At 39.8% G+C, this 27024-nt stretch overlaps 1 protein-coding gene across 3 annotated transcripts in view; it reads left to right on the top strand.

Moving 5' to 3' along the window:
* Positions 1-27024, top strand: part of spata20 (spermatogenesis associated 20) — a 47003-nt gene that overhangs the window by 3143 nt on the left and 16836 nt on the right. For all 3 annotated transcript variants that reach the window (XM_084433605.1, XM_084433607.1, XM_084433606.1), the window contains exons 6-15: positions 24-225; positions 421-551; positions 641-745; positions 1007-1081; positions 1634-1846; positions 3244-3436; positions 4450-4618; positions 13959-14167; positions 16724-16923; positions 20069-20149. In XM_084433605.1, the coding sequence (XP_084289731.1) occupies positions 24-225; positions 421-551; positions 641-745; positions 1007-1081; positions 1634-1846; positions 3244-3436; positions 4450-4618; positions 13959-14167; positions 16724-16923; positions 20069-20149 (1578 nt within the window). The remainder of the gene's footprint in view (positions 1-23; positions 226-420; positions 552-640; positions 746-1006; positions 1082-1633; positions 1847-3243; positions 3437-4449; positions 4619-13958; positions 14168-16723; positions 16924-20068; positions 20150-27024) is intronic.

The raw sequence follows: 27024 nt of genomic DNA on the forward strand, positions 1-27024 counted from the left end.
GACCTTCATACTATGTGTTTTAGTGGCAGAGTAACAGAGAAACCCTGGAGTCCAGTGGAGTGAAAGTACTGGAAGCCCTCAGGAAGGGGACAGAAATCTCTGCCAGCCCTGGAGAAACTCTTCCATTCGGTCCAGATGTTGCCAACAGATGTTACCTGCAGCTGGCTCACTCTTATGAGGAAGAATATGGAGGTTTTCGAGAGGCGCCGAAGTTCCCTTCACCAGGTAAACAAATACTGGGATGAACCGAAAGGATTGATCTCCAAAACTCGTACAATATTTACAGTCTGTCACTAGAACAGACTCACAAAGAGAATGAACACAATATCCTGTTGACCACCTGTCTTGTGAGTTAATTACCTGACAAATACGCATCAACATTAATAATGAAAACTGGCCATGTGCTTTTCTTTTCTGCAGTGAACCTGATGTTCCTGATGTCATTTTGGGCAGTAAATCGTGCCAGCTCCGAGGGAGCAGAAGCGCTGCGAATGGCCCTTCACACTCTCCGAAAGATGGCACTAGGGGGCATTAATGACCATGTGGCACAGGTGACATGCAAAAATTGTGTTTTCAGAACCTATGATGTTAAATATCAATTCTTGGCTTTTACTGAACGCAATTCAATTGTTTCTTTCAGGGCTTTCACAGATACTCCACAGACACCTCCTGGCATGTTCCTCACTTTGAAAAGATGTTATATGATCAAGGCCAACTTGCTGTGGCCTATATCACTGCGTACCAGGTGGGAATATGTCTGTGTGGGGTACTCTGTATTTTCATGTATTATATGTCTCTTATCTCTCCCGATAATTGCTTATGTTCAGAAAGCCATAATTCTGTACTTCTGTAGACACAATAAGGACTTATTGGTGTTATATATTGCTTATTCTGTGGTTCTATATCAAAAGCCTAAGTTAAGATGATTTTAAGAGTTATATAAGGAACCAAAGATATATCTGGCATTGGCTGGGTGTGGTGTTATTGTTCCTGTTAATCTCTGCAGGTATCTGGGGAACGCCTATTTGCAGATGTGGCTCGCGACGTGTTGCTTTACGTCTCCAGAGACCTCAGTGACAAGGTGAGTCTCCTTCTCCCTCATTAGATCCCTCATTTGGCATCAGTCATGCTGAATCAGCACCGACTCACAAAAGCACTGAAAAATCGCCCAGGTCGATGCCCTTTTTGAGGTCATTCCTCCTCTACTCTCTTGCACTGGGCGCCAGCCATCTTGTGATGATGAATGGTTTGACGACACACACAATTAAAACCCCCTCAAATTTTGAAAATCATATTTTTGAAGATTTATGGAGTAATTAGGGAACCAACAAAAGCATACCGTGAACCTCATTTTGTTTGGTTGTGAGAGTTACATTAGAGGTTAATGTTTGTAAAAAAACATTCTCTCTGTACTGTAAATCATCCCATTGTTATTATACTTTCAACAAGTCCACTGTATGCTGAACTTATGTACATAACATATTTGAAATGTATTAACTAGAGAACTTGTGGCCAAGAAATAACGATTCCCTCAAGAGACCACAACGTAACTTTGAAAACAGCCTACAAGTGGCAAAAAATAAAAGGAAAAAATAAAACAAATTTGATTTGAGAATTGTGCTGCCCTCTGCAGTCTGGCGGCTTCTATAGCGCTGAGGATGCAGATTCCTTTCCTACTGCGGAATCCACTGAGAAGAGAGAGGGAGCGTTTTGTGTGTGGACAGCAGGAGAGATCAGAGAGCTGCTTCCTGACATCGTGGAAGGCGCCACAGGAGGCGCAACACAGGCGGATATCTTCATGCATCATTACGGTGTGAAAGAGCAAGGCAACGTGGACCCTGCTCAGGTTTGGGAATTTTAAGGTTTTTGATGAGAGACAGAAGCTTTCTAACCATGTTACACTGATTCTTGACTACAACACTGAAGCAAATAAAAGTTTATGTACAGACAAATTATTTTGGATTAATTTAATTTTCAAAGGTATAAAATGATGATTATACGCAACCTCCTGTTTTTTTCCATTTCCTTACTAAATGTTTGTTTTCCATTGCTGTAATACACAAAAATATGGTAAACTAACTAATAATTATAATGACTGTTTGCAAATTTAACATTCAGCTACTAGAATAGTTATTGAAATACTATTACAAAAGAAAAGTCTTGCAAATATCTTTAATTACACGTTGTCGGTTGAACAACTGGTCAAAAATAATAATGTTTCGCGGGCCATAACACAAATCTCGCTTTATTTCCGATTTGCAGTTCAGTTAGTGAATCAGATTCTTCAGAAACTGCTCTGGCTGATTCAGTGAGTTTGTGCAATGATTCAGTGAGTGAAGGATTTGTTAGACTGTAGTTGTGTCTGAAATCGCATACTGTCTGGTAGGTTGCTGCTACATTTAGTTTGAAAATGTAAGCTTATTTCACAACTGTTAAAAAAAGTATAGTATGAATTTGTGTAGAATGAATAAAATGTGTACGTACTACATCCACCATGTGACGCAACCAACCAACATCAGTTCACTGACATTCACAACTCATGGGATAGTAAAGTGTTCATCAGATGTGCACGTGCAAGTGGTTGATCATCCCAGTACTTTTCACCTACTGTTTTATGAATACTACGAATTTGGACATACTACTCGTCTCACATTCTGTTTTTCACCTACTATATAGTAGGGAAGTAGGCATATTCAGATGCTGGGTGTGAGTCTTATTTAAACAGTTCATTAAAAAGAACTAGTTCATACGAGTCATTTGTTCGTGAAGCAGACTACTCTGGGTGACCTGTTTGATTCATTAAAAGATCCAGATCATAAGAGTCATTTGCTCATAAATCGTCCTTCACGATTAGTGTGCAGAGAGAAATTAAGAGTGATGACGCAACAAAAAATAAATGAATTACACAACAAAAATAAATAAAAATTAAGGCCATGAAGGTCTGACGACAGGTGGTTTTGAAGAAATAAACAGTAAATAAGATAAAATAGGTAATTTGTGCAAATAATATACTAGTTATCTTCCAATTGAAAGCAGGAGGGCAATTATTTCTATTTTTAAAACCAATGGCATGACATATTTTGTTCCATTAAATCTCAAGAATCAGTGGTTAGCATTTAATGTTTGTGACACCTAATTTGTGAACAAAGCAGATTTTTATGATGGATATTCACTTTTAATATTTTTTTATTATGTGCATTTACTGATTTGTTTCTGATTCTTGTGTTCTTGATGTTTTTGTAGGACCCCCATGGAGAGCTGCAGGGTCAAAATGTGCTGATTGTGCGTTACTCAGTGGAGCTCACCGCTGCTCACTTTGGCATCAGCGTGGACAGACTGTCCGAGCTGCTGTCCGATGCCAGGGCCAAGCTGACCGAGGTACGGAGAGCCCGCCCACCTCCTCACCTGGACACCAAAATGCTAGCTTCCTGGAACGGTAAGTTTCCTGCATTCTGATTGGAAGAATGTATAAGTGTCATCCACTAATATACTGCTTGAAATCCCAAAACACGAAACAGGGAAAAGAATCAATGAAAGGCATGTAGAAAATTTGCAATGCTTGCATCCCCCGAAGCTATATGCACCCCCTTCCTATTCTTAAGATTTTATTGATTTCACTTTGCGAACAAGGTCCAGTGTTCGACAAGCTCCGTAAATGTTTTTTTTTTTTTTCATCTGGGTTTGCCTTAATAGCAACACTATAATGTTAGAGTTCTTTCATGGGGTGCTTAGATGTGGTGCCAGGCCTTTAAAAGCCCACGGAGGGGACCTCTGGGTTGTGGTCTTTGCCCTCGTTGTCTTTAATGAAAGGATATCAAAGCCTTCACAGGGTGCCAAGGCCCCTTTGGAGCTTTAGCTGACAAAAGTGCTCAAAGAATAGTGACTAATGAGCTGATATCTTAATTAAAGAAAGCCTGAGACATTGTTTAATGAAAGCGTTCCTTCCAGAGCTACGCTCCATTACATTCTTAATGCATACAGACTGGATATTGCTACCTGCAGAGTAACCCTTGGCATTAATCAAACCTGATAGGCCCACTCGCATAGCCGTGAGACATGTCTGGGATACAGTCACACAGAGCTCTGACAGGACTATTGTTAGTGATCCTCGCCCCTCTGAACACATTGTACTTTAGATCTTATAAACTCAGTGTCTCCTTTCAAAGTTCCTCTGTCTTGGTTGGCACCTATTGCACCTTTATCAAAGGTTTTTAGCTCTCGTTGGTGGAGAGTTTCTGTGGGGCAGAACTCTTCCTGAATACTAATCTAAAATTTTGCAACAATTCGGAAGGAAGGTGGAGAAGTGATTTGAAACTGTCATGTGGTCAATTAACATGTAAATGCTTCATAACAGTATTGTTTACTGAAGTACTTTCGCTGAAGGACAAAATGTAACATGGTCAGGTTTTCCAAAGCTTGTAATCTGTCCATTCCCATTTCTTTGGTCAGGGCTGATGTTGTCCGGGTTTGCTCGTGTCGGAGCTGTGCTTGGTGACAAGGCTCTGCTAGAAAGGGCTGAGCGAGCAGCTTATTTTCTCCAAAAACACCTGTGGGACGAAGAGGACCAAAGGATTCTCCGTTCCTGTTACCGTGGAAATAACATGGAGGTGGAGCAAGTGTAAGTAACATTTCTGGCTGTCAAAAAATAAGATGCATTCATTCAGCCTGCCATAGCACTGAGGTTGATAGTTGTAGATTGTGAACTGTTTGTTTACTAGCCTATATCTAATATATTTTATTTTATATGTCTATTTAAAATGGGAATTTAAAAGGATATTTATTCAGACTTGTCATTGGAAAATATACAGTAGAAAGGATACTTGTTTTTACATATTATGATCAGGATTGTTATTGTTAACTAAAACTATATAAAAAAAATAGTTTTTGTGAAATGAAATAAAGCTGAAATGAAAAAAAAAATCTAAATATTAGATATAACATTAGAAACGTAAACTTAAAAATTAGAAATGCTGCCTTTGTAACTAACTGAAATAAAATAAGTTCTAAAACGACCTAAAACTAAAATAAAAATAAACCTAAATCAATAGAAACGTTAAAAAAAGCTTTTAAAAAATTACAAAAGCAAAATTACAAAATTATAAAAAAATAAAAATAAAAGCTGATTCAAAAACAATAATAAATTCTCTTATGGTATATTCATAATACTAAAATTATAACACTGGTTTTGATGAGTTTGTATGTGTCTTTACAGTGGGACAAGAAAACTAGCACACATTCTGTCTTGCTTCCAAGTCTTAATTGCCTTGGCACATATCCTGCAAATGTAGAAACGACCCAGAATCAGCACAATACGAAGCTTTTCACGTATGAAATCACCCACAGACACACACACACACACACACACACACACACACACACATTCACTGGCCTCATTCTTGGGGTAACCTCTCATTTGTACCTCTCATTACCAAACTGTGTCAGCACATCAGTCATCCCACAATGCTGAGTGCGCTTCTCAAGCCACGCAGATCATTTTTAGGAGTTAACCCACACACCATTTATCACTGATCTAAACTGGATATATTTTCACCTTCATTTTGAACCGTTTTGTTTGAGTGTTCATCAATGGGATAATGGAAAAAATAGCTTCATTGTGCACTTTGCATAATGCTTAATCAGGAACACTCCCTCTGTAATCACCTAATTAGCTTTACTTAAGTTAGCATAGGATGTGGTGTTTCCTCTCTTGCAGCTCTGCTCAGATCTGTTTGTGTAAGTGAGATGTAAAAATCTGCATCGGTTTGTTTTTAATCACCTTCGGAGGATTTCCCTCAGCACCAAGAATAATTTCTCAGGAGTTCCAGCCAGAAGATGATTTACTGGGGAATTACTTGTGTTTCTGGCCACCTGATTTCATCTTCAAGAGGAACTACTCTCTTGCTTTGTTCTTCACTTTGAATATTCTACATCCACCGTTAAAGGAATAGTTCTCCAAAAAAGAAAATGTCATTGTTTACTCACCCTCATGCCGTTCAAGATACCATTAAAGGTCCCATATTGTACACCTTTCTGATGTTTTATTTTAGGTTTTGATGTCCTTAAGAATATTTATTTGCGGTATAAGTACCAAAAACCATCTGAATATATTTTTACAGCTCCTTTCTCAGAAGCTCTGCCAAGAATAGGTAAATTTTGGCCTGTCTACTTAATATACATGAGCCTCTCTTCTGATTGGCCTGTTGTTTTCTGAGTGACCCACCATTGGTGGGGGTGGTGACTGTAGGCGGTGACTGAGTAGTTCTGACATCACATTTATACGGAAGTCACAACGGCTCGTGAAAAGGCACAGCTACTTTATGCAGGCTGTGCATTTGCCTGTGGATCGACTGTTTTGAAACTTATAGGGTAGTTTTATAGCCCCTAGAACTCTGTTATCATGAAAAAAGCCAGGAAATTTTAGCGTTGACACTAAATGCAGTCACACTTTTCCATGCAGTTAAAGTGAATGGGGGCTGAAGCTTTCAAGCTTCAAAAAAGGACACAAAAGCAGTTTTAACTGTATTATAAACTGGTCCATGCAACTCATTTGCTATATTCCAAGTCTTCTGAAATTATATGATAGATTTGTGTGTGTAAGAGTTATTTTTTGTTCTGTTTAAAGGTGCAGTATGTTATTTCTCAAAGTCGTTGCTGAACATTGTTGATATTTGAAATCAACCAAAACAAACACACCCCTCTCTTCATTGCTCCGCCTCCAAAGTTCACCTCCAATCCTAACCGCTCTGATTCGGTCTATTCTCTAGCAGTCATCAGCCTGCACAACTGTCACTAGCTGTCGTCCGTTACACACGCAATGCAAGAGTGGACGTCTATTTGTCATTGCAGAAGTGCAAGAAATTAAAGCTTCACGAAAAATAAGGCGAAGATGATGAACGAAGGACAAGGAAGCACAAAAAATGAACATACATACACAAGAGTAAATACAAACAAGAGTTCGTTGTTAGTTGCCAACAGCCCAGCAGCTCCAGACAAACAACACTCAAAACCAGTGTTACTCGCGTGTGGAGCAGAATCAAAGCAACCTCCGCATCTGTTTTCAGGCCTTCCCGCTTAGCTCTCTCCAGCACTGGAAAGCTTTTCTAATATTAACGCGGGCCCTAAAGCTCTTTCCTGATCATAACCCTTCATTTTCCAGTGATATTCTTATGGTTGTAATGTCTCTCAGCCATCTCTCTTTCTACAGTCTTTCTTCAAATCTCCTTCTTGCACGTTCTCTCTCCTCCACCGTCATACGCCCCCTAATGCTGATTGGCTACACGTTTGTTGTTGTGTCTGGTTGTGTCGGTCCGACCAACTTTCAAACAGCGTTTTTCAAATATCGCTTACGCAAGGTCCGGAATTAACACCCGCCAAGCGCCAAATGCGGGTAGATTTTCCGTTTGGCGAGTAAATCTCAAAAGGCTGTCCGCCACACTGGCGGGTGAATGTTCATACCAAAATTGTAATGTATAAATATCTGGCATGATGGTTTGGAGTTGTTGTGTTTGCCAGTCACTAATCTGGGGACGAGGTTAGCTAGCCACAGAAAGTCTCTAGCGCTCCAAGTCTCGCGGCACTGTCTCGGGGGCCGTAAGGTAAACAGTGCCGCGAGACTTGGAGCACTAGAGACGGTCTGTTGTTAGCTAGTACTGCAGCTAACTTCCGGTCTGCTGCTAGCTGCCGCTTATTAGCTGTTATGTGGCGACATTTACCAGGAGTGAGCCAACCTTTGAAACGAAAACCCACAGATGAAAAGGGGGACGAATTACATAAAAAAAAGAAAGTTTTGTGAGAAACGGAGGTTTGGAGATAACGGAGTTTCAAGAGGCTGGCTGTCGCACAGTATGCTAAATATAAAAACAGAAACAACTCATTTGTCATCGGAAATAAATGTGTAAATAAATATTTTGGCCGGTAAAAAATATGCTTGGCTGGTGGATTTTTTCATCTACCAGTCCTCGTGGCAGGTGAGCCAAAAAGTTAATTTCGGACCCTGCGCTTACCCCACCTTTAATTTCATTGTGTTTTGTTTTACCTTTTCCTGCCTGTGTTCCTGGTCATTATTAGTTTCCATTACTCATTAGTACCACACCCGTTCTGTTTTCCTTTGATTATTCCCTGTGCTTATACTTGGTTTTCTCAGTTCAGTGTTCTCTGTTGATTATGTTAAAGTGTGGTTGCCTTGTTGATTTTCTCCTGCGTATTTTCCTGGTGTATTAAAATACTTTTGTAATTCATTTGGATTCGTACGTGTTCATCTATACGTAACAGTTTGAGAAGTAGACTGAAATTTACATTATTCACTGATAATCTTCCCCTCCAGTGAGCTGTTGAGTCAGTGAGTAAACTCTGGAACCAAATCAGTTTACTTTGTGAATGAATCATTCAGACAGACAGACAACTTTTGTGAACCAAATAGACCAATACAACTCAAAAGAAGGATTCATTCACAAATCAGACATATTTCATGACATCCACCCTAATGCTCCTTGTCGAAGATTTTCAATGAATAACAGCTTAAAATCCACTCTGCTTCTCATACAAAGTTATCATATGACTTGGAATATAGTGTGTGATTCACATGGACCACTTTTATTATACTTTTATTGTGCTTTTTGGAGCTTGATAGCTTTATACTCTGTTCATTGTAATTGCTTGGAAAAGAGCATGGAAAACAGCCTCACCTTTTGTCTTCTGCGGAAGAAAGAAAGTCATGTGGGTTTGGAACAACATGAAGGTGAGGAAATGATGACAGAATGTTCATTTTGGGGTGAACTAATCCTTTAAAGAGCCCTGTGCCATGCAGTGAAAACATTTAGAGACAATCTGGCTTCAGTGTTTGATAAGAATGAGACAGGTTACCTGACTGTTGTAGTTCTCAAATGGAATTAAGGGCCTTTTATTGTAATAGAAGAAATATGCTATAGTATTTGGGCCAGGTAAAAATGTAGTGCCAGGTGAATTATTCATGAACCATCCAGTGGCTGTGCTGTTATTCCAAGGAATGTGGCAAACGGTCCAAATCTTGTTCAGCTGTATAAAAATCATACTTCATTGTGAGTAGATCTATCAGTTTGGAACAAGAAGCCCTCTGGCTCCCTGAGATAGGTAGAGGTTAGGCTTTTTTTATGACTTCGGTCTCCTGACAGGTTTGTGTGGAAGTTATGATGTGGCTTTGCTGCACTTTGAAGAGACTATATCACCTGGTGAGAATACAGAGAATGAACAAGGAGGGAATGGAAAAATCCAGGGAGAGCTGTTCATTAAAAATTGACTGGCAGGCTGATTTGTTTTGTTGTCTCACTGGGAAGAAAAAAAAAAAAACTGAAACAGATGAGTCATATTTTTCTTTGAGCCCATAAACCCTGCTGTGGGTCGAGAATACCTTAGTAGAAACTTACTTCATAGTTCAATAAAGGGCTAGTTAGCATGTTTCAGTTAGCCCCTGCTGGGGGCTAGCAGATCCTTTTAGTCTTGGAAGTTGCGAGGTGGGTGCTTTTACTTTTTGGCCCTTGTCAAAGTCACAGAGTGAGTGTGTGTGTGTATATATAAATATTTGTTTAGTACCTAGTCACCAGGTTCTTCTCCAAAATCACCTGGCACTTATTGTACATGACATTTGAATAGTGCATTAGATCTGACAGCTTGAGGCAATGACATGGAAGGGGTCAGATGTTGAGTGCGATCTTCTCACTGGCACCTCATGACATTTTTCATTCCTTGGAAGGCCAGTTGTTTAAACTAAGAACCGTGGAGGTTAAGTTCCCAACGTTAGACCCGCCTCGTTCATCCTGCTGCCGACACTGTGATATCTTCAGACCTGTCACTATCTGTTTCCTCGCACTCAGCTGGCTACAGTGTCACCTCTGTTCAAGGGTCTAAGGACAAGGGTTGATGTGATCTGAATCAAATTTATTTTAAACTTCAAAGACTTTTGCAATCTTTTTGGGTGACACCACCTCAAAAGGAATTTTGAATGGATTTTATAACTCCAAAGGTCCTGCTAAATGTCTTTGTATGCATGTCACTCAATTCACAGAGCTTTTGCATCTTAAAGGGGACCTATTATGCCCCTTTTTACAAGATGTAAAATAAGTCTCTGATTAGTGTGTATGTGAAGTTTTAGCTCAAAATACCCCACATATAATTTTTAATAGCATGTTAGAATTTCATTGGGGGGGGTGAGCAAAAAAATTCCCTTTAAATGCAAATGAGCTGATGCTCCCGGCTCCCTTTCAAAAATAAGTCGGAGCTTTAATTCGCATGCTCTGGCATACCTGCAACAACAAAACAGGATAGTCTCATGCACTGAAAATGTCAGAAACTGTCAGTAGTGCTGTCAGCCTTATATGTCCAGTCATCTGACTGTACTGTGCATAAAAAATGCACGTTTATGAATTACGCAGACGGTGAGCATGGCAGGATAATGGTCTCCCGGTGCCTTCACGTGCTATCAGAAATTTCATTATTTCCACTTCTGAAGTCGTGATTAGTGATTACTAGCTCGTCGCATTCAAGTGGATGACTTAAAAGGGAGTTCATGTGCATTTCTTTACTAGGAAACTCGTATTTACGATAATTCTGATAGCACGTGAGGGCAGCATCAGTGAAAACAGGCAGATACAATGGTAGCTTTAGCAACATTAGCAGCTTTAGCAACATTAGCTGTTCATAGTGCCAACAAGCTCTTTCAGAAAGGTAATTTGGAAGGACTCATAAAATGTGACGTGTGATACTTACTTTGTCTGGATGTGATGTTTGTGCACAAAGCGTTGGAATTGACCCATCTTTTAGAATTAACCTTTTTGAAAACCTAGCGTCGAAAAGAACCTTGTTTGTGTAGCAATTCTCTTCGGGACCTATCCTTCGAAAATTTAATTTAACCACATTGTCCTCAGTGACTGATGGCGGGAGTCTATGGAGACTCTTATGTGCATTGGTACATCCCAAAACACAACACTTGTAATGCCTCTTTGGCACAGACATTGTACAACTCCAGCTGCTACAGCGAGTATATAGAAATGGCGGACTCTGTGCTTCTCTTTGATGTATGGGAATTATGAAAAAATTTGTGAGAGGATTTTGGTAAGGCATGTCATACATACTGACTGTTTTACCATCTGGATCTCACCCTCTTCTGTCACGCTCAATGATTAAAGATACAAATCACACAAAAATGTAAATTAAATCATTTTCTCGCCATGTAATTCCAAACCTGTTTATTGAGGAAACTTCTACTTTTCCATACAAGTGTAACTTTTACTTCCATTGTAAGAAAATGTAATTTTTTTGGGTGAACTGTCCTTTTAATAATAGAAGTGAAGCAGCTAAATGACTGCTTCTGACATTTCCCTCCGATTTCATGTCATGGATTGCAATAGCCAGTTCTGGCAGCAAATCAACGTGAAGCACTCTGAAATAAGAACAGGAGTACCATGTGGACATAAGCAATTGTAATAGTCTGAAATTGGATACAATTCATGCAGTAGCATTAACCTGTGAGTGTGTGTGATGTGTATTTTTCCCACCAGGGCTGTAATGCATTCATGCGGCGCTTCAGTGAGGAAAAAGATTCACTTTCAGTAAACAGATACTTTACTGCCTCTGCTTTTTTGTTTTATTTAGACAAGTAAGTTTAGGAGAACTTCGAAAAAAGTCCAACAGTCCAATAAACAGCCCAGTGATAGAACCGAGTCTCGCCCTCATTTTTTTTCAATAATCCATTTCACTCAAATGTACATCACAATACAGAAAAAAAGATATGTCGCTACTTACGTTACATCGTGAGGTGTGTCATTTCAGCGCCACTACTTGCATCAAATGGAATTGCAGACTGTTTGTTTTAACAACATTGGTGCAGTGCTGAGTTTGAGGTGAGACTGTTTGTTTGTCTTCCAATGGAAGAGTGGAGGGAGTGTTTTTTTTTTTTTGCTGCAGTTCCGCATGGTGCCACTAGTTGAACAGAAATGACACGCTTCACTAATATATCAATGTATATGACACACACAATACATGTATGTTTTGTATAGTACATTCATGTCCACACATGCTCTGTTTACAACACAGTTCTTTAAAGGGATACTCCACTTTTTTCGGAAATAAGCTCATTTTACAACTCCCCCAGAGTTAAACAGATGAGTTTTACCGTTTTAGAATCCATTCAGCCGAACTCCGGGTCTGACGGTACCACTTTTAGCATAGCTTAGCACAGATCATTGATTCTGATGAGTCCAGTAGCATTTCCAGTAGCGTCGTAATGATATGACGCAGCGCCTGAAAATAGTCCCCAGCTCGGTAACTTCTTCCAACGTGACCGGGACTTAGTTTGTCTAACCTATTAGACCTATTTTCAGGCGCTGCGTCATATCATTACGCCTGCTGCACTCATGGTACAGCCGCACAGTTCCTTGATTATTACGCCGGAATGAGAGTAGTTCCTAGTCATATAGGCTTAGAAAATCACAACTTTTCATTTTCCGTCGATCTTAGTACACGGTTTAACTACAGAACAGTCAAGTTTTAAATAGGAAAAATATTGAAACTCTTTGGTCATTTTGAAAGAAATGCTACTGGACTCATCAGAATCAATGATCTGTGCTAAGCTATGCTAAAAGTGGTACCGTCAGACCCGGAGTTCGGCTGAATGGATTCTAAAACGGTAAAACTCAACTGTTTAACTCTGGGGGAGTTGTAAAATGAGCATATTTCCGAAAAAAGTGGAGTATCCCTTTAAACGTTCCTAACAATTTGTGACCTAGTGTTCTGAGTTGCACGTCTTCCATGTTTGAATAGTGGAGACCAGGGACTATTGTAACACAATTTGACCAATTTGACTCAATTTTGTCACATTTGTATAACCATAACACTTATTACTGTTTTAGCAACTTAGCATGGTATGATAGTATTGCTTTATAAAGGTTATATCCAGGTTTATTATATTTAATTATTATTCAAATTAAATCTAAAATCATAAAATAAAATACTTAAAAATAAACATTAACTGAATTATAAAATATAAAACCTTATTTTTTTATTTCAGCTAGTTGCCATGGCAACATTTCTCATTTTGATTTAGTTAAACTAAACTAAAATTGAAAAATAAAAACTGAAATAAAAAATGTAAATAAAAACTATATAGGCATTTAAAAAAATACTACTTTAAATGACAAAAACACTCAACAAAATGACTAAAACTTTAAAATTAAAATGAGAAATTAAAAATGAAATAAAAACTAATTTAAAATTTGAATAAAAACTATAACAGTACCTCAATCATACCAAAACAACACTACTTATATCCACCTTATTTTTTACGTGCCGTTTTTCTGTCGAATGTGAAAGGCTTCCTGTGAAATCTGCTTCCAGCTATCCTAGCTGTACAAAAACAGTCCGCTATACTGCTTGAAATTGCAAACTGCTACTTCTTACCATCCATCCATTATCCAAACTGCTTATGTTTTGTAGGGTAATGTGGCATTATCATATTATTTTAATTTATTATGATCATAAACACACTGGTTTGTAGCGCAAGTAGTTTCACCGTTTTCTGCACTTTGTTATTCTCCTAGTCATTAACCCAAGCAGCTAATGAAACGGAAGTCTCGCACATTCACAATAAATTGCGAATAAGGTGTATATGAGGTATCCGTAGAGTTTACAATTTTCGCATTCCTGCTGTAAACTCTCATGATCTCTTGTCTCTGTGGCTTCCATTGGTACGTTCATCACTGTAAATGCGTTTTCCAGTCTTTTGGAGTTCAAATTATTTCTGTGGTAAATTGGCAGCATGCCAGACTTGCAGTCAATAGCGCTTATGTTATGTCGATCAACCCAGCGCAAGTTAACCTGACATTATTACGCAGGTCAACCCGACATTAACAAAAAATTTAATTTGTATTTGTATAAGAACAAAAGATCTTGACCTTCCCTACTAATGTTCTCTGTAATGTTCTCTCCAGTGCATCTCCCATTTCAGGCTTCCTGGATGACTACGCGTTTGTGGTTTGTGGGCTGCTGGACCTGTTTGAGGCCACGCAAAGGGTCCGCTGGCTGCAATGGGCAGAAGAACTCCAGCTGAGGCAGGATCAGCTCTTCTGGGATTCCCAGGGCAGCGGCTACTTCTGCAGCGACCCCTCAGATCCGACACTGCTGTTGGCTCTCAAACAAGGTGAGGAGTGACATCATGACGGTACCCTGCGCATAGAGCCTATGGACTCCTAGGCTTTTTGTTCTGGGAATGTGTGGGTGGTTATGAGTCATGGAAAGGATGATGAAGATCTGAAGCTGTCAGTCTGCATTCTGAATCACTCCACCACTGAGCTGTGCTGTCACCGCTGATAGCACCACCACACTGCACTCTTATGGACCCTCGCCTGGGTAACTCTGTTTCAGTCAGACGTACCCTGCTGAAACCGCCCGATTCTCTCCTTACGTAACCTCATCACTGTCTTTCATTATGCTGTAATGTTCCCCTCTCTTTTCAATCTCACCCAAACTCACTGTCTTTTTCTCGCTATTTCTTTTCCACTCCATCTTCTGATGAATTTTAATATCTCCTTCTCCATGTTTCTGGACTTGACCAATATAGAGGACTGATCCAGTACATCAAAGCCTGCTTTGTGAAAGCAGTTGATGTTTCCTTGAAGACACATCCCTTTTATTTCACGCTGTGCACCATTCATCACATTTCTATGGAAGTGGTATGAGAGAGTGATTTTTCATTCTTTTTTTGTCTCCCATGACAAGCCAAATAAAGAAAAAGATCCACACACATACTTTCGAAGTGTATAAGTGCTGGGGCTTAATGTCCCGAATGGCTTGGCTCCATATTTTCTCCCCAGGAATTGGAAGTATGAGCTGATGTGAGCGAATAGTCACACCAGCGCGCCTGGGTTGTGACTGATGGCACTGTGAAAATGGCACTGACACCAATGAGATATGGATAAGGGCAGAGAAAGCTAACTGTTATGTTTTTGTTGTTGCTCCTGATAAATTGAAATGGACATAAGGCATATTTTTCATCTTTTCTGAGTGACTGGGCCATTATATAGTAAAGCCAAGCGTGCAGAGTTGGCTCCATTAGGAGCCTTGCAGTGCCGTCACGTGTCAAATCCAAGTCCCTTCACCTCTCTCTGTCGGTGGAAGACGGATTGCCTCCCAAAGCATCTGCCACTCTACATTTTACGCCTTGCTCAAACTAGACAAAACCAAAACAGGTCAGCTTCGCTCTTTCAAAGAAACCACAGGCAGTGTAGCCACTAGTTTCTTTTTTTTTTTATTAAATAAAGCTATTCGGTTTCTTTATTTTGGGCTCGAGTCCTTCGAAGTTTTTTGTTGCTGTGAAACATTTTAGTATTTAATGGAAAACCTGTTTTCCATATTGACCACATGTAATGCTGTTGCTGTGTCCTCCTGGGAATTTCTAAGAGCATAATAATAATCATAGTCATCTTTTCTTTAGCTTTTTCTCTTCCCATCAAAGGCATTTTAAGAAGCTTCATTACCGTTCAAGTTTTAGGTCGATACGATGTTTTAAAGGTCTCTTATGCTCTCTAAGGCTGCATTTATTTGAACAACAAAACAGTAAATGTTTGTGAAATGTTATTTCAATAACTACTTTCTATTTTAATATGCTGTATAAAGCTGAATTTTAGGCAGCCATTACTTCAGTCGTCAGTGTCAAATGATCCTTCAGAAATCATTCTAATATGATGATTTGGGGCTTAAGTCGTGCTGCTTAATATTCTTGTAGAAACAGTGATACTTTCAGGATTCTTTGATGAATAGAAAGTTCAAAAGAACAGCATTTATTTGAAATATAAATGCTTTTTAAAATTACAAGTGTCTTTACTGGTGCTTTTGATTCATTTAATGCATCCTTGAATAAAAGTATTATTATTATTATTATTTTAATCTGACCCCAAACTTTGAACTGTATTGTATTTTGGGGAGATAAAAAGAGATGCAACATTAGAGATGGAATTAATGCTTTATCTGTACATTTTCTGAAAGAAAGAGAATATAGTTTGGTCAAAGTATCCTGTCACTTTATAAACTAGACAGATTAGTAGTATTTTGTGGCAAGCTTTTATCACTAAACTTCATTAACAGTACACAGAGGCCATTCAAACCAATTATACTGTCAACATTCATAATTACAATTTATTATGATCAAAACTTATTTTCTTCCACCATCATTTGTTTATTCATTACTCGAAACTCGAAAACCCAGATTTGTTTCAGCTTATGGTTGTTCATTCTGACATAACTTCCACACAGTAAATGGCCACGCGTGGTGCATGTGTCTTTTAAGCAGAGAGCTACCCGATATCATCTGCATGTGTTTGTTTGGGACAGCATTGCTGCTATTCATCAGTCATCACTTCCGTCCCTCTCAGCTCCTAGATGCAATCGACTCATTACATCGTGACACACGGCCCGGGAACCCACTCCCAGCACTCTCTCTGCACACACACAAACAAAGAGCAGATAAAGTAAATCAACTCACAGCTCTAGAGCCACTTCACTCGTGATATCAGGCACTTTTAGCTCTGCTTAACCTGATAAATGGGCTCTGGTTAAATTGATATTGTAACCATCAATGTTATGATGCCACTTTTTCCAGGAGCAAGACTGTTTACATCAATGTGCTGGAAAATATGGCTTCTGGGTATCTGACAGGAATTCCAATGTGTCTTTTTTTTTTTTTTTTTTTTTTTCTTAGATCAGGATGGTGCCGAACCCAGTGCAAACTCTGTCTCAGCCATGAACTTGCTGCGGCTCTCCCACCTCACAGGCCGGCAGGACTGGATTCAGCGCTCTCAGGAATTACTGATTGCTTTCTCTGATAGACTGACTAAGGTGCCAATTGCCCTGCCAGACATGGTCCGCGGTGTCATGGCCCAACATTACACCCTTAAACAGGTAACTGGACCACAGCTACTGAATATGAATTTTAAAAGTCTGGTTTCACTTGTCACATCATGTCCAACTGATGCAATGTCAATGAAATGTTTTTACTCCTCGACTGTGAATACTACAAGTCCCTAAGGTAGAGTCAGACTCAATTCTCAAGTCTCTCAATCTTTTTTGTTTTTGGTAGTTTTCCATTGTATGCTCATCATATATATATCATATCATATATTATACACACACACACACACACATACACACATGTATATATATATATATATATACTGTATATATACTATATATATATATATATATATATATACACTCACCTAAAGGATTATTAGGAACACCTGTTCAATTTCTCATTAATGCAATTATCTAATCAACCAATCACATGGCAGTTGCTTCAATGCATTTAGGGGTGTGGTCCTGGTCAAGACAATCTCCTGAACTCCAAACTGAATGTCAGAATGGCAAAGAAAGGTGATTTAAGCAATTTTGAGCGTGGCATGGTTGTTGGTGCCAGACGGGCCGGTCTGAGTATTTCACAATCTGCTCAGTTACTGGGATTTTCACGCACAACCATTTCTAGGGTTTACAAAGAATGGTGTGAAAAGGGAAAAACATCCAGTATGTGGCAGTCCTGTGGGCGAAAATGCCTTGTTGATGCTAGAGGTCAGAGGAGAATGGGCCGACTGATTCAAGCTGATAGAAGAGCAACTTTGACTGAAATAACCACTCGTTACAACCGAGGTATGCAGCAAAGCATTTGTGAAGCCACAACACGCACAACCTTGAGGCGGATGGGCTACAACAGCAGAAGACCCCACCGGGTACCACTCATCTCCTCTACAAATAGGAAAAAGAGGCTACAATTTGCACGAGCTCACCAAAATTGGACAGTTGAAGACTGGAAAAATGTTGCCTGGTCTGATGAGTCTCGATTTCTGTTGAGACATTCAGATGGTAGAGTCAGAATTTGGCGTAAACAGATTGAGAACATAGATCCATCATGCCTTGTTACCACTGTGCAGGCTGGTGGTGGTGGTGTAATGGTGTGGGGGATGTTTTCTTGGCACACTTTAGGCCCCTTAGTGCCAATTGGGCATCGTTTAAATGCCACGGCCTACCTGAGCATTGTTTCTGACCATGTCCATCCCTTTATGACCACCATGTACCCATCCTCTGATGGCTACTTCCAGCAGGATAATGCACCATGTCACAAAGCTCAAATCATTTCAAATTGGTTTCTTGAACATGACAATGAGTTCACTGTACTAAAATGGCCAGATCTCCAGATCTCAACCCAATAGAGCATCTTTGGGATGTGGTGGAACGGGAGCTTCGTGCCCTGGATGTGCATCCCACAAATCTCCATCAACTGCAAGATGCTATCCTATCAATATGGGCCAACATTTCTAAAGAATGCTTTCAGCACCTTGTTGAATCAATGCCACGTAGAATTAAGGCAGTTCTGAAGGCGAAAGGGGGTCAAACACAGTATTAGTATGGTGTTCCTAATAATCCTTTAGGTGAGTGTATATATATATATACACACACACATTTATTTATTATTTTAACACATTATTATTTTATTTTATATTGTTTACATATAATTTATATAGATTTTATTATGCAGCAGTGTAGTAAGTAAACAGTGATGGAACAATGGTTTTTGCCAGAAAATAAATTATGACTCCAGGCAGAACTGAGAATAGATCATTGATCAAGGTACTCCCAATGATTTTCCTGTTCCATCTGGTGTAGATATCCTGCAGGTTAGACCGATACACCCGCGGTGTTATATGCAGCTGACCGCACCACCCTCCACATGTCCTTGCGGTCCAATGTTTTGCTGCTACTGTACCGAACAGTAATACAGCCTGACAGGAAGCTTTCAATTGTGCACGCAAGTTTAATGATCACAGCATCTGGGGAGCCATCTTGAACATCCCTAGGCATGTGTGGGCCATGCCAAGCCTTCTGGGAGATATTCGATCTATTGATCAGGAAGGTGTCAAAAGCAGCCAGTGAAGCTGGTGGACCATAAAAGACTTGCTGCTTAATAAACCTGTTTGGGACAACAGCAAACTAGCATGCGAGACACAGCATATGCTGGTGACAAACCATGGCTGAATGTAATACAGTTCCACTGAAGAACCTCCTCACTTCATGCTCCGAAAACCTGAAAGTGAACTTCTCTCCAGTGGGGACTGACACTTCTGAATGCGTCAGCCTCCAGGCTAATGTTATGGCTAACACCATAAACTAGATTAAGTGTCTTTGCCATGCTGAAGGATTTTACTCAGTCCTTGCCATATGCTCTCATTTCACATTACTGGATATTACAGCCCTTTCATTCGATGCTTCTTTGTTGTATTCATTCATATTTTCTTCCATGTTAAATGTTTATAACAAATGTTTTTAAGAGCTTAGATATAAACATTTTTGTATTGTATATATACACAGTATATATATATATATATACTGTATATATTACTGTTAAAAAGTTAGTGTTTGATAAAAAAAATAACAAAAAAAATGTTTTTGAAAGAAGCGTCTTAAGTTCATTTATGCGTATTTTTGTAAAAAGCACGAGATATTTTTTTTAGGATTCTGTTATGTTTAATTGAATTTTTTGGTGACATCTTTGCTGAATAAAAGCATTTCCAAACTTTTGAAGGGTGTATCTGATCCCTAATTAGCTTTCTTTTTTTGGGGGGGGGGGATATCAGTATGACCCTTGCTATAGCTAGTTCAGCAGTCCTCACTATGAGGATCGTTAGTGAACGAATCTGTCACATGTCAACTAGACTGGATAAAAGTTTTACCTGTCAGGGCCTTTTTCCAAATTTCCTCCTGTTTCCTCCTGTTCACAGTTGTAAGAACTGTGAACATGTGTCATGGCCATCAGAGCTCACCAGCGGCAGAGAAGTCATCAGAGTTGGAGGAATAACAAGCTAAAGGTCCAGCTAAGGGCAGCGCGCTCCACAACACACCTGCCCCCCTCATTACAGCACCATACGAGCAGCTCTGACCCTTTCTTCATCTCTTTCATTCTCTTCTCATTTGTTCATTCGGTGGTTCATACGTCTTTTTTTTGCTCACAAGTTTGTTGTTCTGTTCTTCGTAACAGTCTCTTATTTTTTTCTCGTAGATCGTTGTCTGTGGCCAGCCTGATGCTGAGGACACTGCAAGTTTGATTGCCTGTGTCAACTCCCTATTTCTGCCCCATAAAGTAAGTGTGCTTTACTTTCTGAAGAAGAGTTAGGACTATTAAGGTCACTCTAATTGGGAGTTTAAATTTGTCCACTCGACTTTGAAATACTACATGAGGCAATAGCAACATAAATGTTTTAGGAATATATTTTTGATAAACCTTTAAACAAAGTAAAACAAATAATATACATTTTAATTTTGAACAAAAAAAGCGCTGTGAAATTTCAATAAAGTATTTTTGGGTGTTTCTTCATCTCTGGGCACTTTTAGTAAATATACTCATTTAAAATACACATTGCAAAATCTTACTGTCACATGCGGCTAGAGAGATAAGGAGAAAGAGGATCATATATATATATATATATATATATATATATATATATATATTATATGAGGATAAATATATATATATTTAGTTTGATTGTAAATTATACATAATACTAATTTTATGCTCACAAGTGACTTTTTTTTTTTTTCTTAAAACATTTTTTCATTTCAAACATGGTCTTCATTTTTTCGCCTAGGTAAAGTAATTTGAAAGTTGAAGAAACACTAATTTATGAATCATAGCTCAGTTTGTTCTTACACTAAAAGAAATCCCATTCAAATTTACAGTAAAAACTGATAGTTGTTGTTGCCAGAAATTCACCATAAGAATACTGTCATTAAGTGATATAATGATAATTCACTTGAACTAGCAATATCTGCTTTTACCTCAAAATGTGCTGATATCCACCACAATAATACAGGTGGCACAATGGAAAGTCACATTATGACTAAATTATGACCAATACCATAATGTGCACAGGGTCGTACACACAAAGACAAATTAAAATAAAATAATGCAATAAACATTAACTAAATAACATTAAATGACAACCACAATGTACATTATTGATAACAAAAATAAGAAGAAACAAAACTATTTAAATTAAATATAATCACACAGGGACTTCTTAGAATATCCGTTTACTGTTTTTCTCTGTAAATTATATGGCAATTCTACATTTTTACTTCCAAAAACCATAAATTTGACAGGATTTTACTGTAGAATTGCATATGATGTGATGTTAAACAATTTATAGTTTCTTTTAAGGTAACTTAAAGTTAACCAATTAACAGGTTTTTACTTTAGCATTGTTGAATTTTTCTGTAAAAATGTGTAGCTTTATTTTGAATTTGTTGTGAAATTAAATCTACAAATAAGCTAAGAAGCGAATTGAAAGGCGTTTTTTAATCTTGCATAATAGACATATGCATAATAGATTCATTTAAAGCAACACTGACTGACTTATTTATCATTTGACCTTTTTTCAGATTGTAGTGGCCCTTCCCTGTATGTAGATATTTTTCCCAGTACATGACACGTTCATTGGTTTACACAGAATGCCGTGTGCGTCAAAGCACAGTCATGCTAATGAGTTCACTAAAGTAATCTCCAGCAAAAGGTCAAGTTGTCAGATTTTTAACCTATGCATGCTGACGCACACACTTCCAGGCAAAGGGCTTGGACAATGGCTACCCACCACACTACGGTTTAAATTTCGGAATAATTAGTAAATAGTTGGAGTTTTTTCTAGATGTTAGCCTTAGGCTTGGCTTTGTGGGGATTTTTTCCTTTCGCTAAAGGTCATAACTCAGGATAGCATTTGCACTCTTTCTGTCCTTTTCCCCAGTGCTTCTTCGAATGCTCTCTTCTCTTGCACGACGACAGAAAGAGCAAACACACACATGCTCAGCACACCTGGCCTTACAGTTTTTAAGTGTGAAATACCAATAGCAAGCACAACAGTAGACAGACTGGGGTCTAACCTTTTGTCATTTATTACAGTAGTCTAACATCCTTATTGAATGTGAAAACCCCTAGAGAGGTAACCCTCCCTTTACTTAAGGCTAGAATAATGAGTTAGTTTTTAAGCGGAATGGATGAGAGTGGTTGTGAATGGAAAACAGGCTGGGGCCATCCCGTTTCTCTCTATTTCTGTTGTTACAGTAGGTGGCTCTGTAGGATGGTGTTGGGAGGACAGATGACGTTGTTAGCATGTGACCTTACACTCCATCAGTGAACCTTGCATGTCACATCTTGTGTCAAAGGCTGAGTTTGATCTCCTCACAGTGCATCATTTATTAACATTGTTCCTCCCTGGTGGGGCAGACACCTTGGTACATTCATCTTCTTTCTCATTATATCTATACTTGTGTAATCTTAATGATACTGACTCTGTGAGTGAGGAATATAAGGTCACGTCGCATTCATTCTTTAAGCTGGGTCCATGACCTAGAGGTTTGTTTTTGTTTGTATTTTATTTAAAGACTTAATTTATAGATTTATTCACTTTAATATCCCTCTTATTGTGCATGTGCATTTTTGGTTTTCATAATCTTTCATTAGAATTTAATAACTTTCTTTGCTTCTAAAACAAATTTTCTGCTGACATAACGGAATCTGCGTAGGCAGGGAAGATAATACTAGCAGTATAATAATATTATTAAACCATTTCAGTCTTATCCAGATCGATAAAATCAAGTCCTGTTCTACATTGCTTCCCATCGTATATTCTCTCGTAAATGTCATATTTTGGTAAGTTAATCGCATTATGTATATCGTTCTAGGTGGTTTCATGTCTGAAGAATTTATATATTGCTCCTTTTGGTTTTATTATTTGTAGACTCCTCGGTTTAGAAATGTAATGTATCTTTCTCATGGCCAGGTGTAATATTTGGCTAGTTTAGTTATGATCTCTTGTTTCCATCTGCACAATATGTCATAGCATGGTTCTCTTTCTGTATTTAGGAGATACTGGAGTGTGTGAGTGTGTCTCCTGATGTGATGTGTGAAAATCCGTCTCTGCCACTCTGGTCATAAAGCACATAGGCTGTTGGTTACTTATGGGAGTTTAAAAACAGTTCACCCAAAAATGAACCTTCAGGTCATACCAACTGTGGGGCACAAAAGGTACATTGTTAAAGAATATTGTGGCCTGTCACGGGTGGAATAATAGTGAAGCGAGGATTCAAGTGCAGGAATGAAGGATCTATAATTAAGTGGTAAAATAAACAAAAATACAAACAAAACTACCCCGAGGGGGAAAACAAGACAGGCATCTCAAAACTTGACTTTGGCAGGACAACCAGAAACATGAGGATACAAAAGTGACGAACCAGCACAGGACTGCAAACACAGGGAGACTAAATAAGGAAGCAAACAAAAGAGGGTAACGAGGAAAGCAGGTGGGGCAAATGAAATCAATAATCAGGTAACAAGATGGGAGGGGCTAGACAATCGACAGGAGAGCACATGGCACAAGGACACACATGACAAACCATGTGCTCACAACAGCAGGACTATAACACCAGCACATGACAAACCGGGAGTGTCAGAGCTCTGTCACCAAACCAAGATATAAACTAGACAGAAGTGACAGAACCCTGACACTTCTGTAGGGACACCACCTGGTACATAATGAGGGACATCACAGGAACATAACCGTACAAGACCGAACACAACAACAGACAAGACAGGCAGATCAAAACACAGAGACAAAGAGGGTAGGGAGGGGAGCCAAGACAAAGCCAGCATAATAGTCCATACAGTTCTTGGCAGAGACCAGGGTGGGATGGGAGGGTTGCGCCAGGGAAACTCAGGCGGGTCTGGAGTCCTGGCTGAGGGCCAGAGTGGTACGGGCTGTGCAGGCGACCAGGGTGGATCAGGCTGTGCAGGCAACCAGGGAGGATCAGGCTGTGCAGGCGACCAGTGCGGAGCAGGCTGTGCAGGCGACCAAGGCAGAGCAGGCTGGGCAGGCTTGGCAGGCATCCAGGGCGGAGCATGAGTCCAGGGCGGAGCAGGCTGAGCAGGCGTCCAGGGCGGAGCCTATGCTTCAGGGGACCAGGGCGGATCCCACACTTCAGGGGCAGAGATGGCCATCTTGTCCGAAGACACAGGCACGGAGGATGCCATCTTGTCCGAAGACACAGGCACGGTTGACCTGGCGTGAACAGTCTCTGGCTGGGCAGGCATGACGTGTATGGTCCCTGGCTCGGCAGTCCTGACATGAAGATGCTCAGGCTCGGCAGGCCTGACGTGAACAAGCCCAGGCTTGGCAGGCCTGACGTGAAGAAGCTCAAGCTCTGCAGACCTGACATGAAGAAGCTCTGGCTCGGCAGGCCTGACGCGAGGAGATTCATGCTTGACAGGAAGCATGGGCGGAGCAGGCAGGGCTAGGAGTCTGGGCGGTGCCGGCAGAGCAAGGAGCTTGGGCATGGCCTCCAGGCCTTGTTGGATGGAGGACGCCTTCCTCCTCCTCCATTTATTAGAGTGCGGCGGTACTGCAGCCTCTTCGGCCACCACTGGGGGTGCGACAGGGAGAGTGGACAACTCTGGGACAACCGGGCCTGGGACCGCCGAATTCGGGTCCTCCTGGACCACCGGACTTGAAACCCCTGAAGTCGGGTCCTCCTGGACCACCAGACTTGAGACCTCCAAAGTCGGGTCCTCCGGGACCACCGGCCTTGAAACCCCCGAAGTCGGGTCCTCCCGGACTACCGAATTAGGAGAAGCAACAGGAGCGTTCCTCCTGCACTTGCGAGGGTGAGGCGGTGTGGGAATAACCGCCTCTGGAGACGCTGCCGCAATAGCTGCCACTTCTGGGGGAACTGCAGCTTCCCTAGCTGGAGGATTCCCTTGATGATCCAGGGAATTAACGAATTCTCGATGGCGTGAGTCCTTCTTCCGCTGAATTCCCATTATGGCTGGTTCGTAATGTCACGAGTGGAATAATAGTGAAGCAAGGATTCAAGTGCAGGAATGAAGGGTCTTTAATTAAGTGGTAAAATAAAACAAAAATTCCCCGAGGGGGAAAACAAGACAGGCATCTCAAAACTTGACTTTGGCAGGAAAACCAGAAACACAAGGATACAAAAAAGCACTGTATCCGTTTCTTGTTTCCCTAACCCTAATTGAAAGATTTAATGATCTATAGGGACTAATGTTTTAAATTTCAGCCTGTCTGTCACACACAGCTATTGTATGATTTTAAAACTCTCACTGTCATTATATTGCAAAAGTGGCCATGATATTCTTTGCCTCATTCAGTATGTTCCACTGAAGAAAGAAGGTTTTTTAACAAAATTATGGAATAATGAGAGTTTTTCAATTTTGTGCGAACTGCCCCTATTTTATAGCTGTTACATTGGGTATGTTATTGTGCATTAATCAGCGACACAAAGTCTCATAGAATTTAAAGTCACCCTCTAGTCAATCATTTTATCCCTTAAAACTCATCTTTGATCACCAAAATGACATATTTAAGCGTTTATCCTTAAAAAAAAATTCTTTATGCCTTAAATAGATTGAATGTAACTCTATATCCTTGCCTCATTTAGTATACACGGTTCTATGAATATGCAAATTAGCCCCGCCTCAACTCACTCACACCAGCTCAGAGATCCACTCGTTGAGGATCACACACTGACATGATTGGTTACAAGGTAGTTTGTGACGTCAGAAACACCTCTGTTTTAGAAACACTGCAGTTTTAAGGAGAAAATACTCAGCAATGGTGTTGACTTATGAATTTACACATGGTTTGTCTTAAACCATATTAAAAACACCACATAGATTTTTTCACCACAGGAAGACTTTAAGTAAACATCTGGATAGGTTATTTGTCTTGGCCAACTAAGTTAACTCACTCATTCGTTCTAGGAGCATTTGAACTCAAACAAATCCATCAATCTCACTTGTCATTTTGGTGCGAGAGCATCTGCAAAAAGAGCATAAATTGTACAGTCTCTGGAAACACAGCAGCCCAGTCCCGTTTTCATTTTCAATTTAAATTCAATCGTATGTGCTCATGTGTTCAATTCACATGTTAAACAGGGCTCACATATCGCTTGGAATTGATACAAGGAGAAAAGAACTTGGCCCCGTTTCTTAGGCACAGCAAGACGACAACCAGAAGAGGCTGCAAGTAATGAGTTAGTGTAAGTGAAGCCAGTAAAAAAAAAAAAAAACCTGCATAGAATTTCATCTGGTCAGGGACTGATAAAGGAACTGCTCTCTCTCCTTCTCTCTCTCTCTCTCTCTCTCTCTCTCTCTCTCTCACACACACACACATACACACACACACACTTATTGTCTGGCTGTGACTAAACCTCAGATGTACCCTGGTCTGAATTGTTTGTTTAATTGACTTGGACATGATCGAAAGATCGCCTAGGCCGTTGATTGCAAAGTTGGAAGGGCGTACTGAAAAATAGATGACTCTGCTATTGAGTTGAGCCTGCAGTCAAATCATCAGCCCTGCCTTAAATCCCTTGAGGTATCACTATTCTTAGACAAATGAATAAACTATGATTTACTGTCATATTCTGGTAAGAGATCAGCTATGGTTCAAGATGGTTTATGCTAGTTGGTGCTGTTTTTATACACAACAAAAAGAGGGTTTTCACAGCAAATGCCACTGAAGAAACATTTTGGGTTCCAATGGAAAGGTTCCATGAATATTAAAGGTTCTTCGTGGAACTGTAGATATTAATAAAGAACCTTTATTTTTAAGGATAGTACATTTGCATGTGCATTTGTAATTTCCGGGATTTTGTGTAATTGAACTACTGTCTAATATTAGCCTTTTGCATCATATTAAAATGCAAAACCAAATATAGTAGTCAGTTGTCTGGCTATATAGCTCCTCAACAGTGAGACAACATTGAAAATGTACCTTTATTTTCCCTTCAGCTTCTGGGGTTAATTATACTTTGCACGTCACCTCTGTCTTTTGGAGCAAGCACACAACACCAAGGCCAGTTGTAGTCCAATTAATGTATATACATGCATTGAAGCATTCCAAAATTTGGGCACGATTTTTGGGCATACTTTGGGCAAAACATTAGAAA

The sequence above is a fragment of the Rutilus rutilus genome, assembly GCF_951802725.1.
Source record: "Rutilus rutilus genome assembly, chromosome: 16".
NCBI classification, from domain to species: Eukaryota; Metazoa; Chordata; class Actinopteri; order Cypriniformes; family Leuciscidae; genus Rutilus; species Rutilus rutilus.